Here is a 19,499-nt window from a genome sequence, read left to right on the forward strand (position 1 = left end):
CCGAACGTGACGGCGATGGACATTGCGCTGCTCCGCAAGGATGCCGACTTTTACTCGGTGCACTACATGGCGCTTGCTTTCAAGATGCCGAATGATGGCCTGTCTGAGCTGCCCTTCTCCATGACTGCCGGCAACCAGTACTACATTGAAGCGATTTTGTACTATCATGGCTTGCCCAGCGGCCTCACCCGTCCCGCTGTCACGTTGGAAGTGTTTTCGACAATCTATGATCCAAAGCTCACACCCGAGGTTGGAAACGCTCCCATGGTGTTCTACCATCCAGAGCGTGCACGCATTGCTTTGGGTTGCTGGGCTGCTGCTGAACCCGAGTATGCAACTCTGGCCTCGGCCCACCAACAGCTTGAATTGGAGGCTTTTGCAGTAACTCGCGAGCCGAAAGAGGATTTTTACGCCGCGCGCTTCGAGTCGAATAGCCCGATCGAGATCTTTGAGACCTACTTTGTGACCTTGCGTCTCATTGGCCTTGGTGGTGATGGTGTGACGCGACACAACTTGACGGTTATGACTGACATTGGGTCTTGGCGGTGCTATCCGCGCTCAGAGACTATATTATGCGGCTTTTTTACCACCACATTCATTCCCGACTTGGACTCGCTTGAATTGCTTGAATTGGTCGACTCCCCATTCCAGATTTTGGCTGTGACTATCAATTCCGTACGCAACGCAAAGGTGCCAACAGTCACGTTTACCTTCCCCTCAGCGGCAACCAATGGGCAGTCGCAGTCGTTTATTTCAGGATATCACGCGTCATCCTCCAAGACAACGAGCATCTGCGTTAACAGTCCATTCCACTTCATCGACGCGGCGGCCGATTTGGCGGCGGGTCGTTTCCGTGCTGCCAGCCTCATCACATACGGTTTTGATCTTGCGACTCCTCGCGCTTCAGACCCGCTTGCTCTCTATCCTTTGTCCAGTGCGGATGATGAGCGTCGCAGCCGCCGTAGCCGTCGTGAGGTTAATTCACCCGAGTCGCAGTACCTCGTCGACCTGTCAATTGCCGAGGACCAGCTGGAGTTTCTGGCAGTCGGCCGCGAGGCCATCTGGCGCACAACTCCTTCGACCTCGCAGGTTGGCAATGACACGCACAATGAGCTCTATACGGTTCCGGCTACGGATGCACAGTATGCCACAAGCAACATTGGCATGCCTGCCATCAGTGCTTCTGGGTTGAAGCCCGTCTGGCGTGTTACCTTTGATGCACCGGCTGTCGTACATCGAGTCGAGCTCTCCATTCCGACTGTGTACATGGATGAGCATCCAGCGCACTACGCTGAGGTGTTTGATATTGTCCTGTACAATTCTGCCGACCTGCCGCTTCGTTCGACTCGCGTCTTTGGCCAACGCACACACATCTGGGCGAATGTGGATGCCACCCAGGCCGCTTACCTGGAGATTCAGGGCGTCTCTGATCGTGCTGTGCAGCTCGCACTTGATCGCGTCCGTGTCATTGGCGGCTTTGAGCGCGATTGTCTCCCTCTTGTGTCGTTTGATCTGGCATATCTTGCCAACGACATTCGCTTGGCTGGCGAGGTGGTCCACGTCTCGAATGCATCACTGGGCGCTTCCGTTTTGGCCTCCAGTCCACAGAATTACCTGGTGTACTCGGTGCTTTCTGACTGGCACCCAGCTAGTACGAGCTCACTGCCGCAGCTCAATTCAGCCGCCATCGCACAGCTCTACATCACCAACAGCGACAACCAGCAGCAGGTTGTCACGGATGCATCCTTTGAGTCCGCACTCGATGATTTGGTGGCTTCGTGGCTGAATGGTGATCTTGCCAACAACGGACTCGCTCTCCGCCTCGACCTGGACCAAGTCGGTAAAGCGAGTTTCGACCGTGACGAGTTTACTCTGTCGTTCAACCTGCGACGCTTCCTTTGGCGTAACACTTCGTTGAGCGACTGTTCTGCGCGATGCGGCGCAGGTGTTCAACATGCAATTATTCAATGCTATGAGCGCACCCACAGCGACAACGGACAGCCTCAATACATTGTCGTGGACGATTCGTTCTGTCGGTCCAGCATTCGCCCGCCCGCAACAGTTGCATGCGATGCTTTCGATTGTGACTACGAGTATCGACAGCTCTGTGGCGATTGTCTTTGCACTGAAACCTCGTGCCAGTTTTCCGAGGCGCGGCAATCGACGCTTCAATGCTTGCACAACGCTGGCAGTGGCGGCTCGGAAGTTCCAGTTTCGGCGTCTCTCTGTGAGATGCACGGTCTCCAGAAGCCAAACTCCACAACCTGCCCGAGCTGCAACTGCACTTCTGGATGTGAGCTCAAGTGGGAAGTGTCGACGTGGTCATCCTGTGAACCTGCGTGCGGCGCTGGCACTCGCACTCGTAATATCACCTGTACTCGCCGCGATCCATCCCATCCGCTGCATTTCTGGCCCACTGCAACTCCATCCGAATGTGCACGTCTTTCTGATCCTCCGAGTGCCCTCGAGTCGTGCTACTCGCGTGATGGCTGCTCGAACGGCGATGTCAACACAGGCCTCGATCCATCTGCTGCCGTTTGGCCAATTCTCGCCGAGACCCGCATCCTCGAACTCAACAGCACAATCTCGCGTGTTGAATCCTTGATCCAACTAGGCGAGCCGCACCTCTCCGCCGAGTTGCTTGTTGCGCAGATTGCTCGCGACACGCTGTCAGCGCGTTTCGAGAGCCAAGTTGTCGACTCACGCACAAGCATGGACTTGGCCAAGCTGTCCGTCGAACTCGAGGTGGTCGATCTGCAAAACGAGCTGTCTGCGTCCCACACTCGCCAAGAGTCCGATCTGCCGACCAAAACGGTTGCTCTCGAGCAGCTGGAGCTGGACGCTCGTATGGCATCTGCACGAGCGACAATCAACATGCCTGGGAGTGGCGTGACGTCGTACAAGAACATTGGCATGCTCGGATTCGGATACCACATCTTCAAGGGCAACCCTCTTCCGTCGTCCGGTGTCGATCCCGGGTTCACCTTGCCTGTCCTCAAGGTGGATTACTCGATGCGTCGCATGACCGCTGATGGCAGCACGATGCTTCCTGACCGCGTCGCCGTCATTCCGTACGCTCCGCGCAGTTTGACAGTCGTTCCCACCTCGTAACGACCTCGTCGGAGTACGCAGAAAGCTGGGAAGTGGACGTGTCCATCGAAACCTCCTTCTCGTTCAGTGCTCTCGTTGAAGGTGGAGGTGCCAAGTTTTCGGCGTCGAACGACTACAAGCAGGCCTCAGAGATGCATCAGTCGTCCGAATCTGTTTCAATCACCACCATTGGCACCGTCTTGACATATGTGGCAGAGTTCCTGGATGACACGCCTCCGCTCGCCGACCATGTCATTGAGATGTTCAACGCGCTCCCGCCGCCCGCGTGCTGTGATGGTCTTGTGCTTCCCTCGCACGCTGGAGTGAGCAAGGATCGTTCGGCGTGCACCGCAATCCATGCAAACTGTGGCGACCTTTACCTTCGGTTTTTGGACAAGGTGGGGACCCACACCCTCATCGGCGTCCACATGGGCGGGAAGTCCATTCGAGTGTACACCATGGCACAAACCGAGTTTGAGTCGAGCGTGGAACAGTCGGATGCCTTCAAGTCATCACTGTCGCTTTCGTCTTCTGGAATCGAGTCGAGCTCCATCGACACGTCCTTGAGCATCAACAAGCAAAGCTCCCTTAAGCAAGCCGTCAAGGATCGCACCGAGTCCCGCCGCGAGACGTTCATGGGTGGTGACGCAACCGCAGGCACAAGTGATCCAGAAGACCCCACAAACATGGACGGTGACAAAGAGTGGAGCACGACAGTGTCGAAGAATCCAGTTCCGATCAAGTACAAGTTGGTGCCCGTGCTGCAGGTGCTGGCTGTCGCGCGTTTGTCCAATGGCACCAACCAGGAGCTTGTCGGCTTGAAGCTCGACCTTTTAACCCGTTTCTACCTGCAAGTGTGCGCAAGCACACCTGGTGCTGACTGCGAAGTCCCGGCCAAGGCAGACGAGGTGGGAGTGCACTTTGGCGACTATGTCACCCTCTCTCAAGTCATCTCGGCAAGCAATCACATGGTCATGGCAGAAGACCCCAAGCAAGGCAGGCTGATTGCTCGTCAGGTGCCAGCGTCGAACGAGGACGTGGCAGACACGCACATGGACATTGTCAACCTTCCTGATGGCGTTGTCTGCTCGTCGTGTGGTGATTCAAGCCGCTACTTTAATGGAGAAGCTTGTACAATGTGCAAGAATCCACACACGACTTGTGCACCAGTCCAGCACGAGTCGTGGTCCGAGGTCATCCGATCTGCAAACCGTGAGAGCGACAAGGGACCGGCTGGCATCTATCAGGTCAAGGGCGTCTCTTTCGACCAGTGTAAGCAAGCGTGCATGGAGCGTCCCTCATGCAAGGCCGGCGTCTACTTGACCAATGCAGCCCATGTGGACCAAGTGGTCGAATGTAACCTGTTCGGCGATCACCCTGAGAACGCGTTTGTTCGGCGCGGTGGTGAGCATGACGACAACTGGTACATCTTCCAGCGCTGGGGTTGCTTCAGCGCACAGCATCCAGACTTTTTCACTGGCTGGAGGGCCTACGGCGCCAGCTCCTTCCGAAAGCAGCCGGTCGTCGACGTGGGCCTCGAGCGATTGCGCATCATTTCTCCGTCGAGCGTTACGACAGGCATCTCTTCGCCAGTTACGTATGGCCGTCTCTTCATGCTCGCCACGTCGTCGGGACTGGTGGTGCGGTCGTTGCAGCGCGACTGGTTTGACATTAAAGCAACGAACGAGCAGTTGAGCACACTGCCGCTTCGTTTCCGCTTTGTCAGTCGCACTGCGGCAACTGGCACTGTTGTCCACTATGGAGACAATGTTGCAATTGAAGAGGTCATTGTCACTGGCCAACTGAGTCCGTCCGACCAAGCAGCCTTGCTGCAACGAACGCGTTTCCAGCGGATGGAGCCGCACTATCTCACCATCAACAGCGGCAATGGGTTGGTTCCCATCAGCCAGAATATGACTGTGCGCTCTCGTATGCTGACAGAGATTGGCGATCTGGAATGGACTGTTCACCTGTCTCGCAATCCGACCAGCACGAGCCTCTCGTCCGTCACTCCGCTGTTGTCGTACAGCCGGCAAGGAGACGATGTGCTGAGCCGCACGTTGCTGTTTTCTGCGACAGTTGACCTGCTCGAGAGTGCCGGCGTTGACGACTTGAACACGTTGCAAGCTCGCTTGACGTTTAACGATCCCGTCACTCGCGACTCGCCAATCGCCCAGTACCCAGGCCGCGACCGCCTCTCCACGATCACCGATGACGCCTTCCTGACCCGGCTCGATTTTGTCGTGCAGCTGCTGCGTCCGACCACTGCCGGGCTTGCCTTACATCTGGCTTCCAGCTCGGACGCAATCCTGACGTCCGGAAATGCAGGCATTGCGCGAGAGGTGAAGATTTCCTCGGTGCGTATTTCAACCCGCGGTCGTTCCAGTACTGCCTACCAGTTTGTTATCAAGCTCGCCGAGCCAGCCCATGATGGCGACGTGCTGAGCGTTTCTCTCAGTTCTCCAGAGCTGGTCAAGTCCACCAGCCAGGGTGTGTCTGTGGCTCCCGCTGACAACCAAGCCCTGTCCGAGCTTGTGCTTCCAGTTCGCTTCCAGCTGAGCAACAACTCGAGCATTGTGTTCCATTCCACTTCAAGCAACGGTGCCGAGACGACCGTGCCACTGACGTTTTCGACGGGTGTTGTGAATGCCGAGCGTGACTTCCCCTCGGTCTCTGACTTTGTCGTGACGGACAGTTCTTCGCCGGCGCGTCTTTTGACGATTGTTTCGGCGCAGTGCCAGGTTATGAATGGGACTGGAAACGCGCTGGTGTTGGACTCTGTTCGGCACGAGGCAGACGTTCAATCGGGATGCGTGCATGTCCTTGTCGGAGTTGCGACCAGCGATCGCATGCACCTCACCTTGCCCTTGTACATTGACGTCGTTCAGGCGCGTATCCGTGCGGCCCAACGTGTCGAATATGCCGAGCGGCGCCGTGTGGCGTTTTATGATGAATGATGCTGGCGAGTGGTTTCTTCCATTGCTGTTTGCCGGATGATTGTTTCGAATAGGAGGTCATGGTCGAGCTAGCTCTAGTGTGCTTGACCCTGCTTTCTTTCTGGTGTCTTTGTTGGCTTTTTGTTTGTTTGTTTTTGTGCTTGACCCTTGCTTTCTTTGTTGTTGGTTGCGATTTTCTTTTGTTTGTTTGTTTGTTTGTTGGTTTGTCGTTCTGTGTTGCTGTCCTCCTGACTGTCAAGCACCTGACTCTATAAAATTTCTTGCGCGAGACTTGAGCCTTTTCAAAGGAATTTCACTCTGCATCATAATTCATCTCGAGCTTTCTGAACGCACTGCAAATGCTCGAACAAATGCCATGAAAATGGCGTTCGCCAGCTGAGGCGTGAGAATCCCATCAGCAACGAGCCAGCACCTGTACTATCTACTGTAGTACGTTGGCCCAATGCTGGATGCGACCGACAGTTGCTTGCCCTGAGTCAGGTACACTCCTTCTGAAACAAAGAGTTGAGCTTGCCAGTGAGAAGTCAAGCAATCATGAGCAACAGATTCCTGTGAATCTACAAGCAAGATCAGATCGAAAACAGATGAACGCATTTTGTTGTTCAAAGCACACCCAAAAACAAACAAACAAACAAACAAAACCAAATCAACACGAGATCAAAGAATAGCATTTGCTTTTTTTTACTCGTCATCCTCTGTACGTTGACGCTTGGCAAATTCAATAAAGACTTGCTCGAGAGAGGTTTGGGACACGCCATAGTCTTCGATGGGGTACATGCGCTTGGCTTCCTCCATCTTGGAAAAGATGAACGCCCAGGAGAGAGACTTGACTGCAGAGCTGCCCGACTGCTCGGGAGTCGCAATCTCGTAGTGCAGGGCACCCTGGTGCTCCTCCTTGAGAACAGCGCCGGGGAAGGTTTCGTGCACAAACTGCTTGACGGGGAAGGTGTCCGGCTCACGTGCGCCAGCAGAGAGATCGCGCTGCAGCTTGACAGTCATCGTGTAGCCAGAGCCAAAGCGGTTCTTGAGGTGCTGCGGCGAGCCGATGCACTTGAACTCGCCGTTGACCATGATGGCCAGACGTGTGCAGAGTGCCTCGCACTCTTCCATGCTGTGCGAGGTCAGGATGATGGAGCGACCGTTGCGCATAATGCTCGAGATAAAGTCCCAGAGGAAGCGGCGACCAGCCACATCAATGCCGGCGCTCATTTCGTCCAAAAAGACAATCGGCGGGTCGCCAATCAGCGCGAGGGCGGTGGACAGCTTGCGCTTGTTGCCACCACTGTACGTGCCGCAGTTCTTCTTGGCGTGCTTGGTCAGGTTCATGCGATCAATCAAAGAGTCGACAAGAGGGAGGACGGCGCTCTCTGGGACACCACGGAGGCGCGCGTACAGCGCCAAGAGCTCGCGACCAGTCATCAGATCAATCAGGGCGTCAAACTGGGGGCAGTAGCCGATGCGGCGACGGACCTCTTCCTGCTGGTTGAGAATGCTAAAGCCGTCCATCATGGCATTGCCGGAAGAGACACTGGTATCGCCGGTGAGCATGCAGAAGGTGGTTGTTTTACCGGCGCCGTTGACACCAAGCAGACCGAAGCACTCGCCCGCAGGGATACCAACGCAAAGCTCATTCACGGCCACGAGCGTCGGGTTCTTCTTTGCTGCGGCACCCTGCGTCTTGAACAGCTTGGTCAGATTCTTGATGACAACAGTGTCACCCTTGCGTTCGGCCTCTCCAGAAACGACGCGACGGCGCTCGGCAGCAACGTCCGCGTCCTCGTTCTCGGTGGACACACCAGCACCGGCAACAAGACGCGAAGGAACAAAGACGCGCAGCTCAATCAGAATGACCAGGACGAAAAGGACCAGACCCTCGACGAACATGAAGATAAACTTGCGCGCGAGGCCAGGATCGGCCCAGTCAGACATCGAGTCCACCCAGTTGAAACCGGCTTCGTGGCACTTTTCGGCCACGATGGGGCTGATGCCACAGCTGGTGAGCAGCATGTAGTTTTGATAAATGTCCAAAAAGCCGCGGCCAAGACAGTAGTTGGGCAGGAGCAAAAAGACCCACTTGAGCTTCTCGTTCACATCGACAAGGCCGAGCGACTGTTGGTCCAAGATGAAGGTCGCGATCAGCGAGCCAATGCCCGTGATGGAGTAGGCAAATACGGTAAACGAATAGGCGTTCATGGGGAGCTTGAACAGGAACGAGAACAGGTACGTGAATGGCAGAATGGCCCAGCCGTACAAGAGCAAGAGCAGGAGCGCAAGGGCGAGATTTTCACCAGAGTAGCCGTCCACCTTGAAGCCGACAATGACAATCATGATGGCACTGACGGGCACGAGGTAGTTGGTCAAGTCCCAGAGGTAGGTGGACAGCCAGTACGAGACAGCATCGACACCACTGATAAACTGCAAGTGCTTGGCCTTGGACGCGCGCTCTTGAACCAGGAAGAGAATGAACGACGAGGCAAGGAAGGACAGACCAAACAGCACGTTGAAGCCGAGGGAGAGGGACGCGGCACTGTCTTGTGCCTGCAAGGCGGCTTCCTGGGCGTTCATCGGCATGGGGTAGTTTGTGGTTCGGATGGACATTGCCGGGGCAACCGTGCCGGCTGCATCAGCGAGCGTTTGGGCAATCGTGTTCAGCAGAGCGTTCGACATAATGTTTAGGAACATGGCGCCCGTGTGGTAGGCGTTGTTGTTGTAGAGCACAGTCGAGTACTGAGCGGTACCGGCCAGCGGGAAGCCAATGTCCGCAATGTTCGATGCGTCCTCCTCATAGTCGAGCAACATGCCATAGTTGTGGGCGTAAAAGTACGACACGTCCTTTGCAGTGGGTGTCTGGTGGAAAAAGTACGAAGCAATATCACTGGTACCGGATGGCAAGCTGTTGGACGCGTTCACAACTTGTGTGCCGGCAACAGTGTGCAGATACGAGCCAAAGTAGTGTCCGGTGGGGCGACCTGTCAGAGACTGGTCGGAAGCATAGCGCGAGACAGTACCCGAGCCGAGATCGCTGGCCAGGAGCGTGAGTGACGGGTCGCTTGTGTTGGGAGGGAAGGAGCGCACCGACACGAGGGCAATCAGGACAAAGTACATGGGGAGGATGAGCTGCATGATGACTTGCTTCTTTTCGCGGTACGAAATCAGCATGCGCTTGCGCAGCAGAGCCTTGAACTGCTGGCGCTTGAGAGCAAAGCCCGTGGCATACTCGTTGCGGCTCGGTCCGTTGTCGTTCACGGGGATTAAGAGGTCCCGGTCAGAGTTCGAGCCGCTGCCTCGCCATTCGCTGTTGCCAGAGCCATAGCCACCGCCTGCAGCCAGGGTCTTGTCCTTCGACGCCTTGGCCTTCTCTTGCTCCTTGACCTCATCAATCGTCGTGTCAAAGCCCTCGCCGACCTTGAGGAAGACCTCCTCGAGCGTGGTAATGGACACGCCAAACGAGCCAATGCCAAGTTCGACCTTGCGATTTTCCAGCTCGGCAAACAAGTTGGCAAAGTTGGGCGTCTCGCGTGTCGGCAACACGTAGGCCAGCTCGGCACCAACATCCGTGGCAAGAACGGCCGAGGCGACGTGCGACTTGACGAGGGCAGTAATCGAATTGACGTTGCAGCGGGGCTCCTTGACGAGCGTCATGTGGTAGCCAATGCCGTAGCGCGACTTGAGGAAGAGGGAGGAGCCAAGGCAGCGGAGCTGGCCTTCAGCCATGATGGCGATGCGATCGCCCATAATGTCGGCCTCGTCCATGTAGTGCGTGGTCAGCAGGATGGTACGACGGGCCTTGTGACGCAAAAGCAAGTCCCAAGTGGCACGGCGAGCGTAAGGGTCCATGCCGGCAGTGGGTTCGTCGAGAATGACAACGCGCGAGCCACCAATGAGAGCAATGGCAACCGAGAGCTTGCGCTTCATTCCGCCAGAAAGAGCCTGCGACTGATAGTTGGTCTTGTCCGTAAAGCCAAGGTCGCTAATCATCTCGGTGATTTCGCGCTCGAGCTGCGACTTGTCGACACCCTTGAGCGACGCGTAAAAGTCGAGATGCTCGTGAACGGTCATTGAGTCAAAGAGAATATCGTGCTGCGGGCAGAGGCCAAGCGAGTCTCGCGCGCGGTTGCTGCTGGTCGTGATGTCATAGCCGTCAACGTACGCGGTGCCGGAGGTGGCGGGAATCATGCCGGTGATGATGGACATGGTCGTCGTCTTGCCAGCACCATTGTGGCCAAGCAAGGCCGTAATCTGGCCCTCGTACATGTTGAGGCTCAGATTGCGCACGGCCGTCTTCTTGTCAGCGTACGTCTTGGTCAGGTTGTCAATGCGAATGCCCGCCTTCAGGCCGGATGGCTCGGCTTCAAAGTTCTTTGGGTCGGCGTCGGCAGGAATGGAATCCGACTGATCAAGCTGGTCGGACGAGCCACGAAGAGGAGTGCGAGCGCTCGTGCTCATCGGGACATTGTTCGAGGAACGAGCCGAGCCAAACCAGTACGAGCGTTGGAACGGAAAGTACCAGCGCTGGGGGATGCCGTACTCGCCAGGGTAGATACCCTCAATGTACCATGCCAGCACGAGGTACAGGATGGCGTCAAAGAAAAACATGCCCATCACAGTGCCGAGCGTAATGTTGTCATCCACCGTGGCGGGCGTGTGGAGGTTGCTCCAGGTCGCACCAACGCCCTGAGACTCCAAACTGGCCATGATGGTGGCGCCGATACCCACGCAAGTGGATGAAAGCACGCAAGCGCCCGTCTTCACACCCGCACTCAAGTCGTCGTATCGGGGATCGATGAAAAAGTACGGAACGTAGGCGAAAAAGTAAATGATGGTGCCGAAGGCCGCAGCAATCTTGGCGCGCTGGAAGAAGACGCTAATCAAGAACGAGAAGGAGATGGTTGCGATGCAAAAGAGCCAGAAGAAGACGAAAAGGAGGAAGGCGTCAGAGTTGGGCAAAATATCGCCAGTCTTGACAACGATGGTTACAATGACCACCGAGATGGTCAGATAGATCAAGCTCTTGATAAACCAGCCGAGCCAATTGACCCAGTTGCGGAGGCCCATCATCTTCATGGCCTCACGAAGGCGGCGCTCCTTTTCGAACACAATCTGACGGACGATCGACTGGCAGGGGAACATCCACGACAGAATCATGAAGAGCGGCAGCGTGCCGGCAACGGCAAACTGGAAGGGATCGTCATTGTACTGGGGGTACGGGAATTGCTGAATGTACGACAGCACTGGTGGGACGACCGACGGGCCCGACGACGTAAAGTTGGCAGCAGGGAAGACAATGTCAGCCGACACGTTGGTCAAAATGTGCATGACGGCGCGGTCGACAAAGCTTTGGAGAAAGTAAAAGCCAGAGCACAAGTAGGCGTTGTCGGTGCGGGGACCCACGTCCGCAAACTGGGGCTTTTGGTTCTTGGTGTACCACGTATTCTTGTCGTTGTCGGCAGCCGCAGGAGGGAAACGAATGTCGTACGACACATCGTTGAGCAATGTGTGGCCAGCGCCCAGTCCGTGAAAGACAAGACCAACAACAAAATTGTCGGCGTTGGGTCCATTCACAGTGTCGGAAATCATGTCGTTCACGTTAGCATAGCCGTGGAAGGTAAAGCCCGTTGCATTTCCGAGGACTTGCATGACGCGGTCCACATCGCCTCCGATGGGCGTGTAGCCAACAAATGCGTTGGCCTCGTAAAAGTTGGACAGGTAGTAGTTAAAGTTGGAGCCGCATGTCTTGAGCAGCTGAGCGCGCGCCCCGCTGTTGTTCGGGAGATCGTCGATGATTTGGATAGGGGTGAGGTGAGTCGGGATGCTGCCAAAGATTTCTGCGGGACAGGACAAAACAAAACAACAACACAAAGTGAGAAGATTTCCCTCGAGTTCCACAGTCGAGCGCATTCACCAACAGGTTGCATCGAGTCATCCCCACCACCACCACCACCACCACCACCACCACCACCACCACCCGACCAACCAGTTCGCACAAGCAGCGAGTGCAGCGGTTTTATGGTGGCACAGTGCGTGACGCTGCTCGGTTCTGTGTGATGAATGGGCAAGCTGAGCCTTCCCCCGTCAACTCTCTCCCTCTCTCTCCCTCTCGTCATCTCGTTCACTTCCACATTGTGGACATTGCTCTCGTTAGTTGTGCTTGGAATGTAGGGGGGGGGGAGGGCAAGTGAGCGAGACAGGAGCCAATCAAGCAAACCAACGCACCAGCGGGCTCTTCGCTTTGGGAGATGACTTGGCGGATGACGACGAGGATGGCAAAGAAGACCACGGGAAGTAGCAATTCGACGATGGTGCCGACCTTGCGTCGTTTCTATTCCATTGTTCAACATGAGCGTTTGGTGAGCGGAGCGCGAGGACACAGCAACGACACTCAAGCCAAAAGGGCAGAATTGCGGACCTGCAGCACATAGTTCTTCCAGAGAACGAGCTTGAGCTGCTTGGCCACAGACGTAGTCATTGTGCAGCAAAGCAAACAGCAGGATCAAAAGAGCAAAGAACAAGAAGAAGAAGAAGAAGAAGAAGAAGAAGAAAAAAGAAAAAAGAAAATGAGCAAAAGTAAAAAAAAAAAACAAAGAAAGACTGAGGTAGAAAATACAAAGCAAAATACACTCAAAAAAAAAAAAAAAATAAAAAATGAAATCCGCGTTTTTGGGTTGAAAATCTTCCCCGGCTTCACATGACTGCTCGGGGCGGGCTAATTTGGTGGGGCCTTGTGCCTTTCTCGCAGCAACGCTTTGCTCATCATTGCTTCACCATGGGAAAAACACAACACACTGGATGGTAGGAGAGTGGGAGTGTGCTGGGTTTCGGGCGGGGGGGGGGAGAGAGAGAGAGAGGGAGACGAGAGAGGCAAACAAGGAGGCAAACCAGGAACAACAAAATGGATCAACAAACACATGGCGATGCGAACTTGTCGCGGTTGTGTGCAACGCGAAGCGAGGGCCCAACAAGCTGAGGATTTTGCTCGTGGTGACCAGGAGAACATGTAGCACAAACAGTCAAAGAAAACGGTGGTCGGCGAACAAGGTGATCACAAGGCCAATACGATACGAATTGGTGGTGGTGGAATGGCGATTGGGAAAATCTCGCGTGGGTTGGCGCGATGATGACGTTCCCTCCGCTGTGAACGAATTCGAAACCGAGACAACGGACTCGTGAGTACTCCAATCACGCCACATACGGCTTCTTGCATCTACTCGCTGAAATGAGGGCGGGAGCGAGGCTTATACGCGAAAAAATCACCTGGCGGGGCAATGATTTTCCCATGCACAATTTCAATTGGTACTGTTTCTATCTACTTCTAGGTTTTTGTTGTTTATCGCAATAACCGTCTCGTTGTTGCTATTCTTGGACAAGAAATACTGAACAATCACTCGGAATCATTTGGAGGACGAGGTTGGAAACACTGGACAAAAACAGTCAAAAAACACACAGGTCAGTGCTTCAAACGTGCTCCCGATGGAGCGGCTTGGTCGCGCGATATGATGAAAGCAACCGGCGTGCCAAGAACAGCGACGACTGGCGGTCGGGGCGTCGGTAGCACGCGACAAAAGGTCAACCGAGTTGACCGAAACCGAACGAGACATGGCGCAAAACAGAATGCTCCACTCGGAGGAAACACAGCTCTCGAGGTATGTTTGGCTGCCAGAGCCAGGTGCTACCAACCAACGCGAAACCGGCAACAGCTGTCACAGGTCGCCAGAGTCGGGATGGGAGCTGGAAGGAGCAAGCGTTGAAAACATGGCGCCGACCTTCAACAACGCCAGCCCAAACCAGCTTGCTTTCCTGCCTCACTCCCAAGCCCCCCCCCGTTTCCACCTCGTGTCTTTGATATTCGCTCGAGCGTGTCCGCTTGCTATCGTTGCAGGTCTCCAGAGTTGGGATGTGCGCGGGGAAGGCTCAAAACTTGCAACTCCAACTGAACCATCGTGCTTTCCTGTCTCACCCGCCGTTCCCTCCGCCGTGTCTTTGTGTTTTTTTTTGTTTTTTGGTTTTTGCTCTAGCATTTCCGCTCGCTGTCGTTGCTCATCTGATGCAACAGGTGTGCGACCGATCCACTGCTCCACTCCACCCAACGGTCGAACGTTTTTATTCAACAGCTCTATCATTTCACCTTTTTTCAACTTTTCAATTTTTTTTTTTTCAAATTGACAGCCGGAATCATTGCCCAATACCGCCTGTCCTCCTTTTTTTCCCCCCCCCCTTCCCATTCAGACTCGCCAACAACCTCTTAGTCTCGGAAAATCACTACACTCCATCCACCTTCAATGTCGCTGAGAGCAGCAGGGCCTCCGCCGCCGGTTCCGGCTGGATCGGCTCGTCCTTCCGCGCAGCTGGCATACGACGCTCCAATCGAGCCCGAGACGATCGAGCCCGAGACGATCGAGCAAGAGGAGGAAGAAGACGAGTTGCCAGGCCATCGCTACGCAGTGCGCTCGCCCAGCGGCCCAGCGCCACGGCCGGCCCCCAAGCGAGTCAGTGCTGGGTACAGCGCTGCCAATACGTACCGACGGCCGCAGCACCTCATTGACGCCGCGACCAATCCCGCGAATGCTGCGGCCGACGCTGATGCTGCTTCTGCTGCTGCTGCTCCTGGCGTGGTGCTCGAGAATGGCGTCTTCAAGGGCCTCGAGTCGGACGCGGAGCGGTGGATGCGCGCCGTTGCCCCAAAGACATTGTATCTCAACGCCACTGGCCTGTATGCGCACAAGGCCGCATCGCCCGACGAGTTGTCGATTGTGGCGCACGAGTCCCTGTACTTTTTAGACTCGGCGGTCGTGGTCGCGAGCTCCTCCAGCCGTCAGAGCTGGGTCGCCGACGAGCCTGGCACGATCGATCCCAACTGGCGAAAGGTCCGGAACGCCGCTGGTCAGGCCGGATGGGTGCCGAGCACTCATGTCAGGCGAGTGGACGGCAACGCGGCTCTCGAAAAGGGCTTGCTCGAAGGCTGCGAGTGTGAATGGTTTCACGATCAGGTAAGCATGAGTTGTTTTCGAAAACGCCCTTGCGCTCGTCAGCAACTGTGTCTCATTGTTTTTGTGTGTTTGGTCTCGACGCCATTTGGCTTTTTTTTTTTTTTTGTGTGTGTGTGTGTGTGTGTGTGTGTGTGTGTGTGTGTGTGTGTGTGTGTGTGTGTGTGTGTGTGTGTGTGTGTGTGTGTGTGTGTGTGTGTGTGTGTGTTTGTTTGTTTTGGCGGCAGCTGTCGTCTGCTGCCACCGCAGTCCAGCCACTGAGATCGCGAGAAGCCGGGAGCTTTTTCGTGTACCGCTCTCCTCGCGACCACTTTAGTTGCCATTTGGTACTCGTTGATTCGTTTGGCTCTATTCATGAGCTGGTCATTGAACGAAACAGCAATGGGCAGTACTTCTTGCAAGGCCCTAACATTGCCCTGCCGGTGGCGGATGCTTCAGAGAACAACGCCGAGCGCTACTACTTTGACTCGGTCATTGACTTTGTTGCGTATCACCACGAGCAGCGTGGCGCGCTGGCCGTGCCCTTGAAGCACATCTACTCAAAGTACGAGAGCAAGCTTTCGCGCTACCACTCGGCATTTGTCTCCCAGGACTGGGAAGTCCCTTCATCGACCATTACATTTGGCAAAGCGCTCGGAGCTGGACAGGTATGGATGTACTAGGTCGGGAGCAAAATAAATGCAGCAGCAAAACTTGGCTGACTGTGGGCGATTTCTTTGTTCCGTTCTTTGGTAGTTTGGCGAGGTTTGCCTTGGAACTTTCACCGATCAGATTGTTGCAGTCAAAACGCACAAGGGTCACAGCATGCGCTCCTTGTCCGAGTTCTTTGGCGAAGCGTATCTCATGTCCAAGCTGGAGCATCCTAATTTGGTTTGTCTTTTTTTTTTTTTTTGGGGGGGGGTGGGTGGGTGCATTTTTGGTGCAGTGGTGCATGCTTGAAGCTGTTTGGCCCTTGCTCTTGGCTAACATGGTGTCTCGTTTGCAACATTGCCTTTTGGCAGCTCGCACTCATCGGTGTTTGCACGACAGAATCGCCGTTTGCCATCATTGTCGAGTACATGCCGATTGGCAGTGTGCAAGACTATATTCGCTCCCGCGGACGAGCTTCCTTGCACCACACTGACCTGTTGAACATTAGCGTTCAGATTGCAGATGGTGAGCGGACTGTTCGCTTCACTATGTGTTGCGCTGGTTGTTTGGCCTTGTGCTGTCGCGTCGTTCATTTTTCTTGATTGGCTTTGCACTTTGCTGTCGTGTCACGCGTGCAGGAATGACTTACCTTTCGAGCATGGGTGTCGTCCACCGCGATCTTGCTGCTCGCAACATTCTGCTCGGTGAGAAGAACAAGGTCAAGATCAGCGACTTTGGTCTTGCCGTTCAGCTGACAAGTGAAGAGTACGTTGCGCCTGACGGCAGCAAGTTCCCGACCAAGTGGACGGCTCCAGAGGTACGTCTGCGATGACTTTGTCGAGCGAGTCGGTCCACATCAGGCCAACTAAACAAATGGTTGCCGTTGCGGGCGGGACGGTTGTTTGTGTTTTGTGTAGGCTCTGGCTTACAACGTCTTTTCCGTCAAGTCTGACGTGTGGTCGTACGGAGTTTGTCTCTGGGAGATTTACTCGTTTGGCCGCACGCCGTACCACCGCACGCCAAACACCGACCTTTTGCAAGAGCTGCAATCGGGTCTTCGCCTCGAAACGCCCCCAGAGTGCCCATCAGAGCTGAATATTCTCATGAATTCTTGCTGGTACGTGCAGACGACGATCATTGGCCTTTGCTTGTCGCGCAAACCCCCCCCCCAAACAAACGATCTTGTTCTGATTGTATCTTCCTCTACAACGTCTCACTTCTTTGCGGTTCTTTGGGTAGGGACATTGCACCAAACTATCGCCCCTCTTTCGACGAGATTCTTACAGTCCTCCAAGCGTTGATTGTGGTTTGAAGGCGTTGCGTGATGGTAGATGGGTTTGAACTAGCACATTTGTCTCTTATTTTCGCAAATTTCTTTTTTTTTCTCTTTTTTTCTTGCTTTTCGAACAAGTTTCTACACACGACACAACAAGCAAAACAAAAAAAAAATCAACAAACTTCTGGATACGAAATATAAGAGTTGCTCAACGGGGGTGGGTGGAGGAGAGGAGAATGAGTGGGGAGAGTGGGGGATCGATACTCTGGTGTTTGAGCGACGACAGCATTATTGCTGGCTGGCCATAGCAGACACAGGCTTGGAGGCAGCGGCTAAGGCTGACCGGGGCTGGTTGTTGGGATCGGTCATTTCCAGAATCCAAGGATGAACCATTGCCTGCTCGAGCGGCATGCGCTCGCTAGGATTGAGTCGCATCAGCTTGGACATGAAATCTCGTGCGCCAGCGCTGACGGTTGACGGGAAGACGAGATCTCCGCGGCGGATGCGCAGGTAGGTTGAAGGCTCATCTTCGGCGTAGAACGGGGGTGATCCGACGAGAAACTCGTAACACAAGACCCCGAGCGACCACAAGTCGACGCGGTAGTCGTAGTCGCCGCGATCAACCATTTCCGGAGGCAGATAGTCCAATGTCCCGCAAAGTGTATCTCGTCTGTGCGTAAAGAAAAAAAAAATCCCAAAACGGGTTGCAAGCGGCAGCGTAAGTTTGCGTGTTTGGTATTTGTTTGCTCGCAAGTTCGATTACCAACCAAAGAATGGCTCCACGGCTACAAAGCCACTCACCGGTTGGAAGTATGCACCGACCAGCCGAAATCGGCAATCTTCAAATCTCCACGCAGTCCAAGCAGCACGTTTTCCGGCTTGATATCGCGATGAATGACATTTTTGCCGTGGCAGTACTTGAGAGCACGGGCGAGTTGCAAAATGTACTGTCGATTTTTTTTTTTTTGTTGTTGTTGTTGTTGTTGTTGTTGTTGTTGTTGTTGTTGTTGTTGTTGGAAATCAGCAAATCCTAGTCAGAAACATTAAACACACGCTGCAGCGCCGCGCTGTCGGATTCCTGACTTACGCTTGCAGTTCGTGGTTCGGAGAATCGCTGCTCCTTGCGCAGTTCCTTGAACAGCTCGCCACGAGGAGCATACTCTAGGATGAGGTAGACACGCTTCTCGTCATGAAAATAGCCATACATGCGCAAGATATTTGGGTGCCTATATCCCATTGCAATTCAATGCACATTGAGGAGAGTGTGAGTAACCAGAGAATCTACACACTGCACAGGCGGATTCATCCCAGACAAAAGCATTACCGCAGGTGGGACTGAATTTCGACTTCACGCCGCAACTGGTGCTCGACACCAATCCTCTGCAACTGATTCTTGTACAGCACCTTGAGTGCAACAATGTACTTGGACGACTTTTCACGTGCCAAGTACACGTTACCAAACTTGCCTCGACCAAGTGGTCGGCCAATTTCAAAGTCGGTGATTTGCCACCGACGCTTGCCGTCTGGACCTGCAGTCGGCGCTTCCCCGGCAGCCGTTGGTGTGGAGCTTGCCGATGAGGTTTGGGCAAATGTAGTAGTAGTAGTAGTAGTCGTGGTACTAGTGGGCGCAGCAGCAGTCGAGGTTGTTTCCAGTTTGACAGGTCGGCCCGTGTTGGCTCCAGCTTGAGGAGCATGAATGGTGCCCAGCGGTGCGCGAGGCTCGTATTGTGTGTTCAGAGCGTTGAGAGCGGCTGATGTGGTTCCAATATAAGCCCTTGCGCTCTACGCGAGTGTGACAATCACAAACCAAGGCAAAGTGAGCGCGTTGTAAAACAAAACAAAAGTGATTCAAAATTCAAACATGAAAAGCAAACGGCGGCGGCAGCAGCAAGCATCGCAGTCGGTCACCTCTCCTTCCGCTGCACCCAAGATGAAACAGTGACAGTACGCTTCAAACTCGCGAGGATGCTATGGAGCCCTTTGCACTCATCCACTCTTCGACACAACGAGGTGGGGAAGAAAACCAAACAAAACCGATATCAAAAAGCGCTGAAAAACCGTTTCACAATTGGGGTCTTGTTCGTTTCCATTTCATCCACTCATCCGCAGTTCAACAGCAGCAGTACTTTATTGTTTCAATGAGTATGATAATTGTGTGAGTGTTGTGTGAGGGTCGTGTAAGTGTTCGCTGATACTGCGTGGAGAGCATGTCGAGAAAATCACCAATGGCAAACGAAAAGCGCGTTGAAACAGTTTGGCCGTTTCAAAACGCGGCTCGCTTCTCGCTCTGTCCGTACGCAATCCATCACTCTCTCTCTCTCTCTCTCTCTCGCTCTCTCTCCGTGTGCCTATTCATCATGCATGTGTTTGCTGGCGGGTGCAAACGTCGTCGCTGGCGTGCGAACGCTTTGTGTTTGTTTTGTTTGTTTTGAGTGAATGCGCTGAGCAACGTACAGGCTTGTTTTCGTCGTTCATGTTCGACAAACGGGTTTGGCGTGAATGATTTCTGACTGACCCCCTGGCCTTGAACTGATTTTGCCGCGTGAATTAGCTAGGACAGGCTCA

General features: G+C 54.3%; 4 protein-coding genes across 4 annotated transcripts; 2 read left to right on the top strand and 2 right to left on the bottom strand.

Moving 5' to 3' along the window:
* Positions 1 to 15: 15 nt before the first annotated feature.
* Positions 16 to 6,047, top strand: CAOG_00532 (hypothetical protein; the record flags this gene model as incomplete). Its single annotated transcript, XM_004365346.1, has 2 exons — positions 16 to 3,107; positions 3,179 to 6,047. 2 exons carry the CDS (start codon positions 16 to 18, stop codon positions 6,045 to 6,047), a joined length of 5,961 nt encoding a protein of 1,986 aa, XP_004365403.1.
* Positions 6,048 to 6,399: 352 nt separating this feature from the next.
* Positions 6,400 to 12,602, bottom strand: CAOG_00533 (ATP-binding cassette sub-family A member 1). The gene is made up of 3 exons (XM_004365347.2): positions 12,454 to 12,602; positions 12,261 to 12,366; positions 6,400 to 11,872 (listed from the first exon to the last, which is right to left on the bottom strand). Exons 1-3 carry the CDS (start codon positions 12,511 to 12,513, stop codon positions 6,729 to 6,731), a joined length of 5,310 nt encoding a protein of 1,769 aa, XP_004365404.2. The 5' UTR covers positions 12,514 to 12,602; the 3' UTR covers positions 6,400 to 6,728.
* Positions 12,603 to 14,166: 1,564 nt separating this feature from the next.
* Positions 14,167 to 17,095, top strand: CAOG_00534 (src tyrosine kinase 2). Its single transcript, XM_004365348.2, has 7 exons — positions 14,167 to 15,031; positions 15,256 to 15,675; positions 15,764 to 15,898; positions 16,030 to 16,183; positions 16,297 to 16,475; positions 16,576 to 16,775; positions 16,898 to 17,095. Exons 1-7 carry the CDS (start codon positions 14,324 to 14,326, stop codon positions 16,968 to 16,970), a joined length of 1,869 nt encoding a protein of 622 aa, XP_004365405.1. The 5' UTR covers positions 14,167 to 14,323; the 3' UTR covers positions 16,971 to 17,095.
* Positions 17,096 to 17,116: 21 nt separating this feature from the next.
* Positions 17,117 to 19,435, bottom strand: CAOG_00535 (serine/threonine protein kinase 6). Its single transcript, XM_004365349.2, has 5 exons — positions 19,389 to 19,435; positions 18,259 to 18,716; positions 18,022 to 18,160; positions 17,736 to 17,881; positions 17,117 to 17,604 (listed from the first exon to the last, which is right to left on the bottom strand). The coding sequence occupies exons 1-5, from the start codon at positions 19,407 to 19,409 to the stop codon at positions 17,223 to 17,225; spliced, it is 1,146 nt and encodes a 381-aa protein (XP_004365406.2). The 5' UTR covers positions 19,410 to 19,435; the 3' UTR covers positions 17,117 to 17,222.
* Positions 19,436 to 19,499: the final 64 nt, after the last annotated feature.

This window comes from Capsaspora owczarzaki (genome assembly GCF_000151315.2).
Source record: "Capsaspora owczarzaki ATCC 30864 unplaced genomic scaffold supercont2.1, whole genome shotgun sequence".
NCBI lineage: Eukaryota > Filasterea > Ministeriida > Capsasporidae > Capsaspora > Capsaspora owczarzaki.

Coding starts and splice junctions, on each gene's coding strand:
- CAOG_00533 (XM_004365347.2), bottom strand. CDS start 12,513: ATGACTACGTCTGTGGCCAAGCAGCTCAAGCTCGTTCTCTGGAAGAAC. Junction 12,367..12,453: donor GGAAGAACTATGTGCTGCAG/GTCCGCAATTCT, acceptor ACAATGGAATAG/AAACGACGCAAGGTCGGCAC. Junction 11,873..12,260: donor CCAAAGCGAAGAGCCCGCTG/GTGCGTTGGTTT, acceptor CCTGTCCCGCAG/AAATCTTTGGCAGCATCCCG.
- CAOG_00534 (XM_004365348.2), top strand. CDS start 14,324: ATGTCGCTGAGAGCAGCAGGGCCTCCGCCGCCGGTTCCGGCTGGATCG. Junction 15,676..15,763: donor AAGCGCTCGGAGCTGGACAG/GTATGGATGTAC, acceptor GTTCTTTGGTAG/TTTGGCGAGGTTTGCCTTGG. Junction 16,776..16,897: donor ATTCTCATGAATTCTTGCTG/GTACGTGCAGAC, acceptor TTCTTTGGGTAG/GGACATTGCACCAAACTATC.
- CAOG_00535 (XM_004365349.2), bottom strand. CDS start 19,409: ATGAACGACGAAAACAAGCCT. Junction 18,161..18,258: donor GAAATTCAGTCCCACCTGCG/GTAATGCTTTTG, acceptor AATGGGATATAG/GCACCCAAATATCTTGCGCA. Junction 17,882..18,021: donor CCGAACCACGAACTGCAAGC/GTAAGTCAGGAA, acceptor AAAAATCGACAG/TACATTTTGCAACTCGCCCG.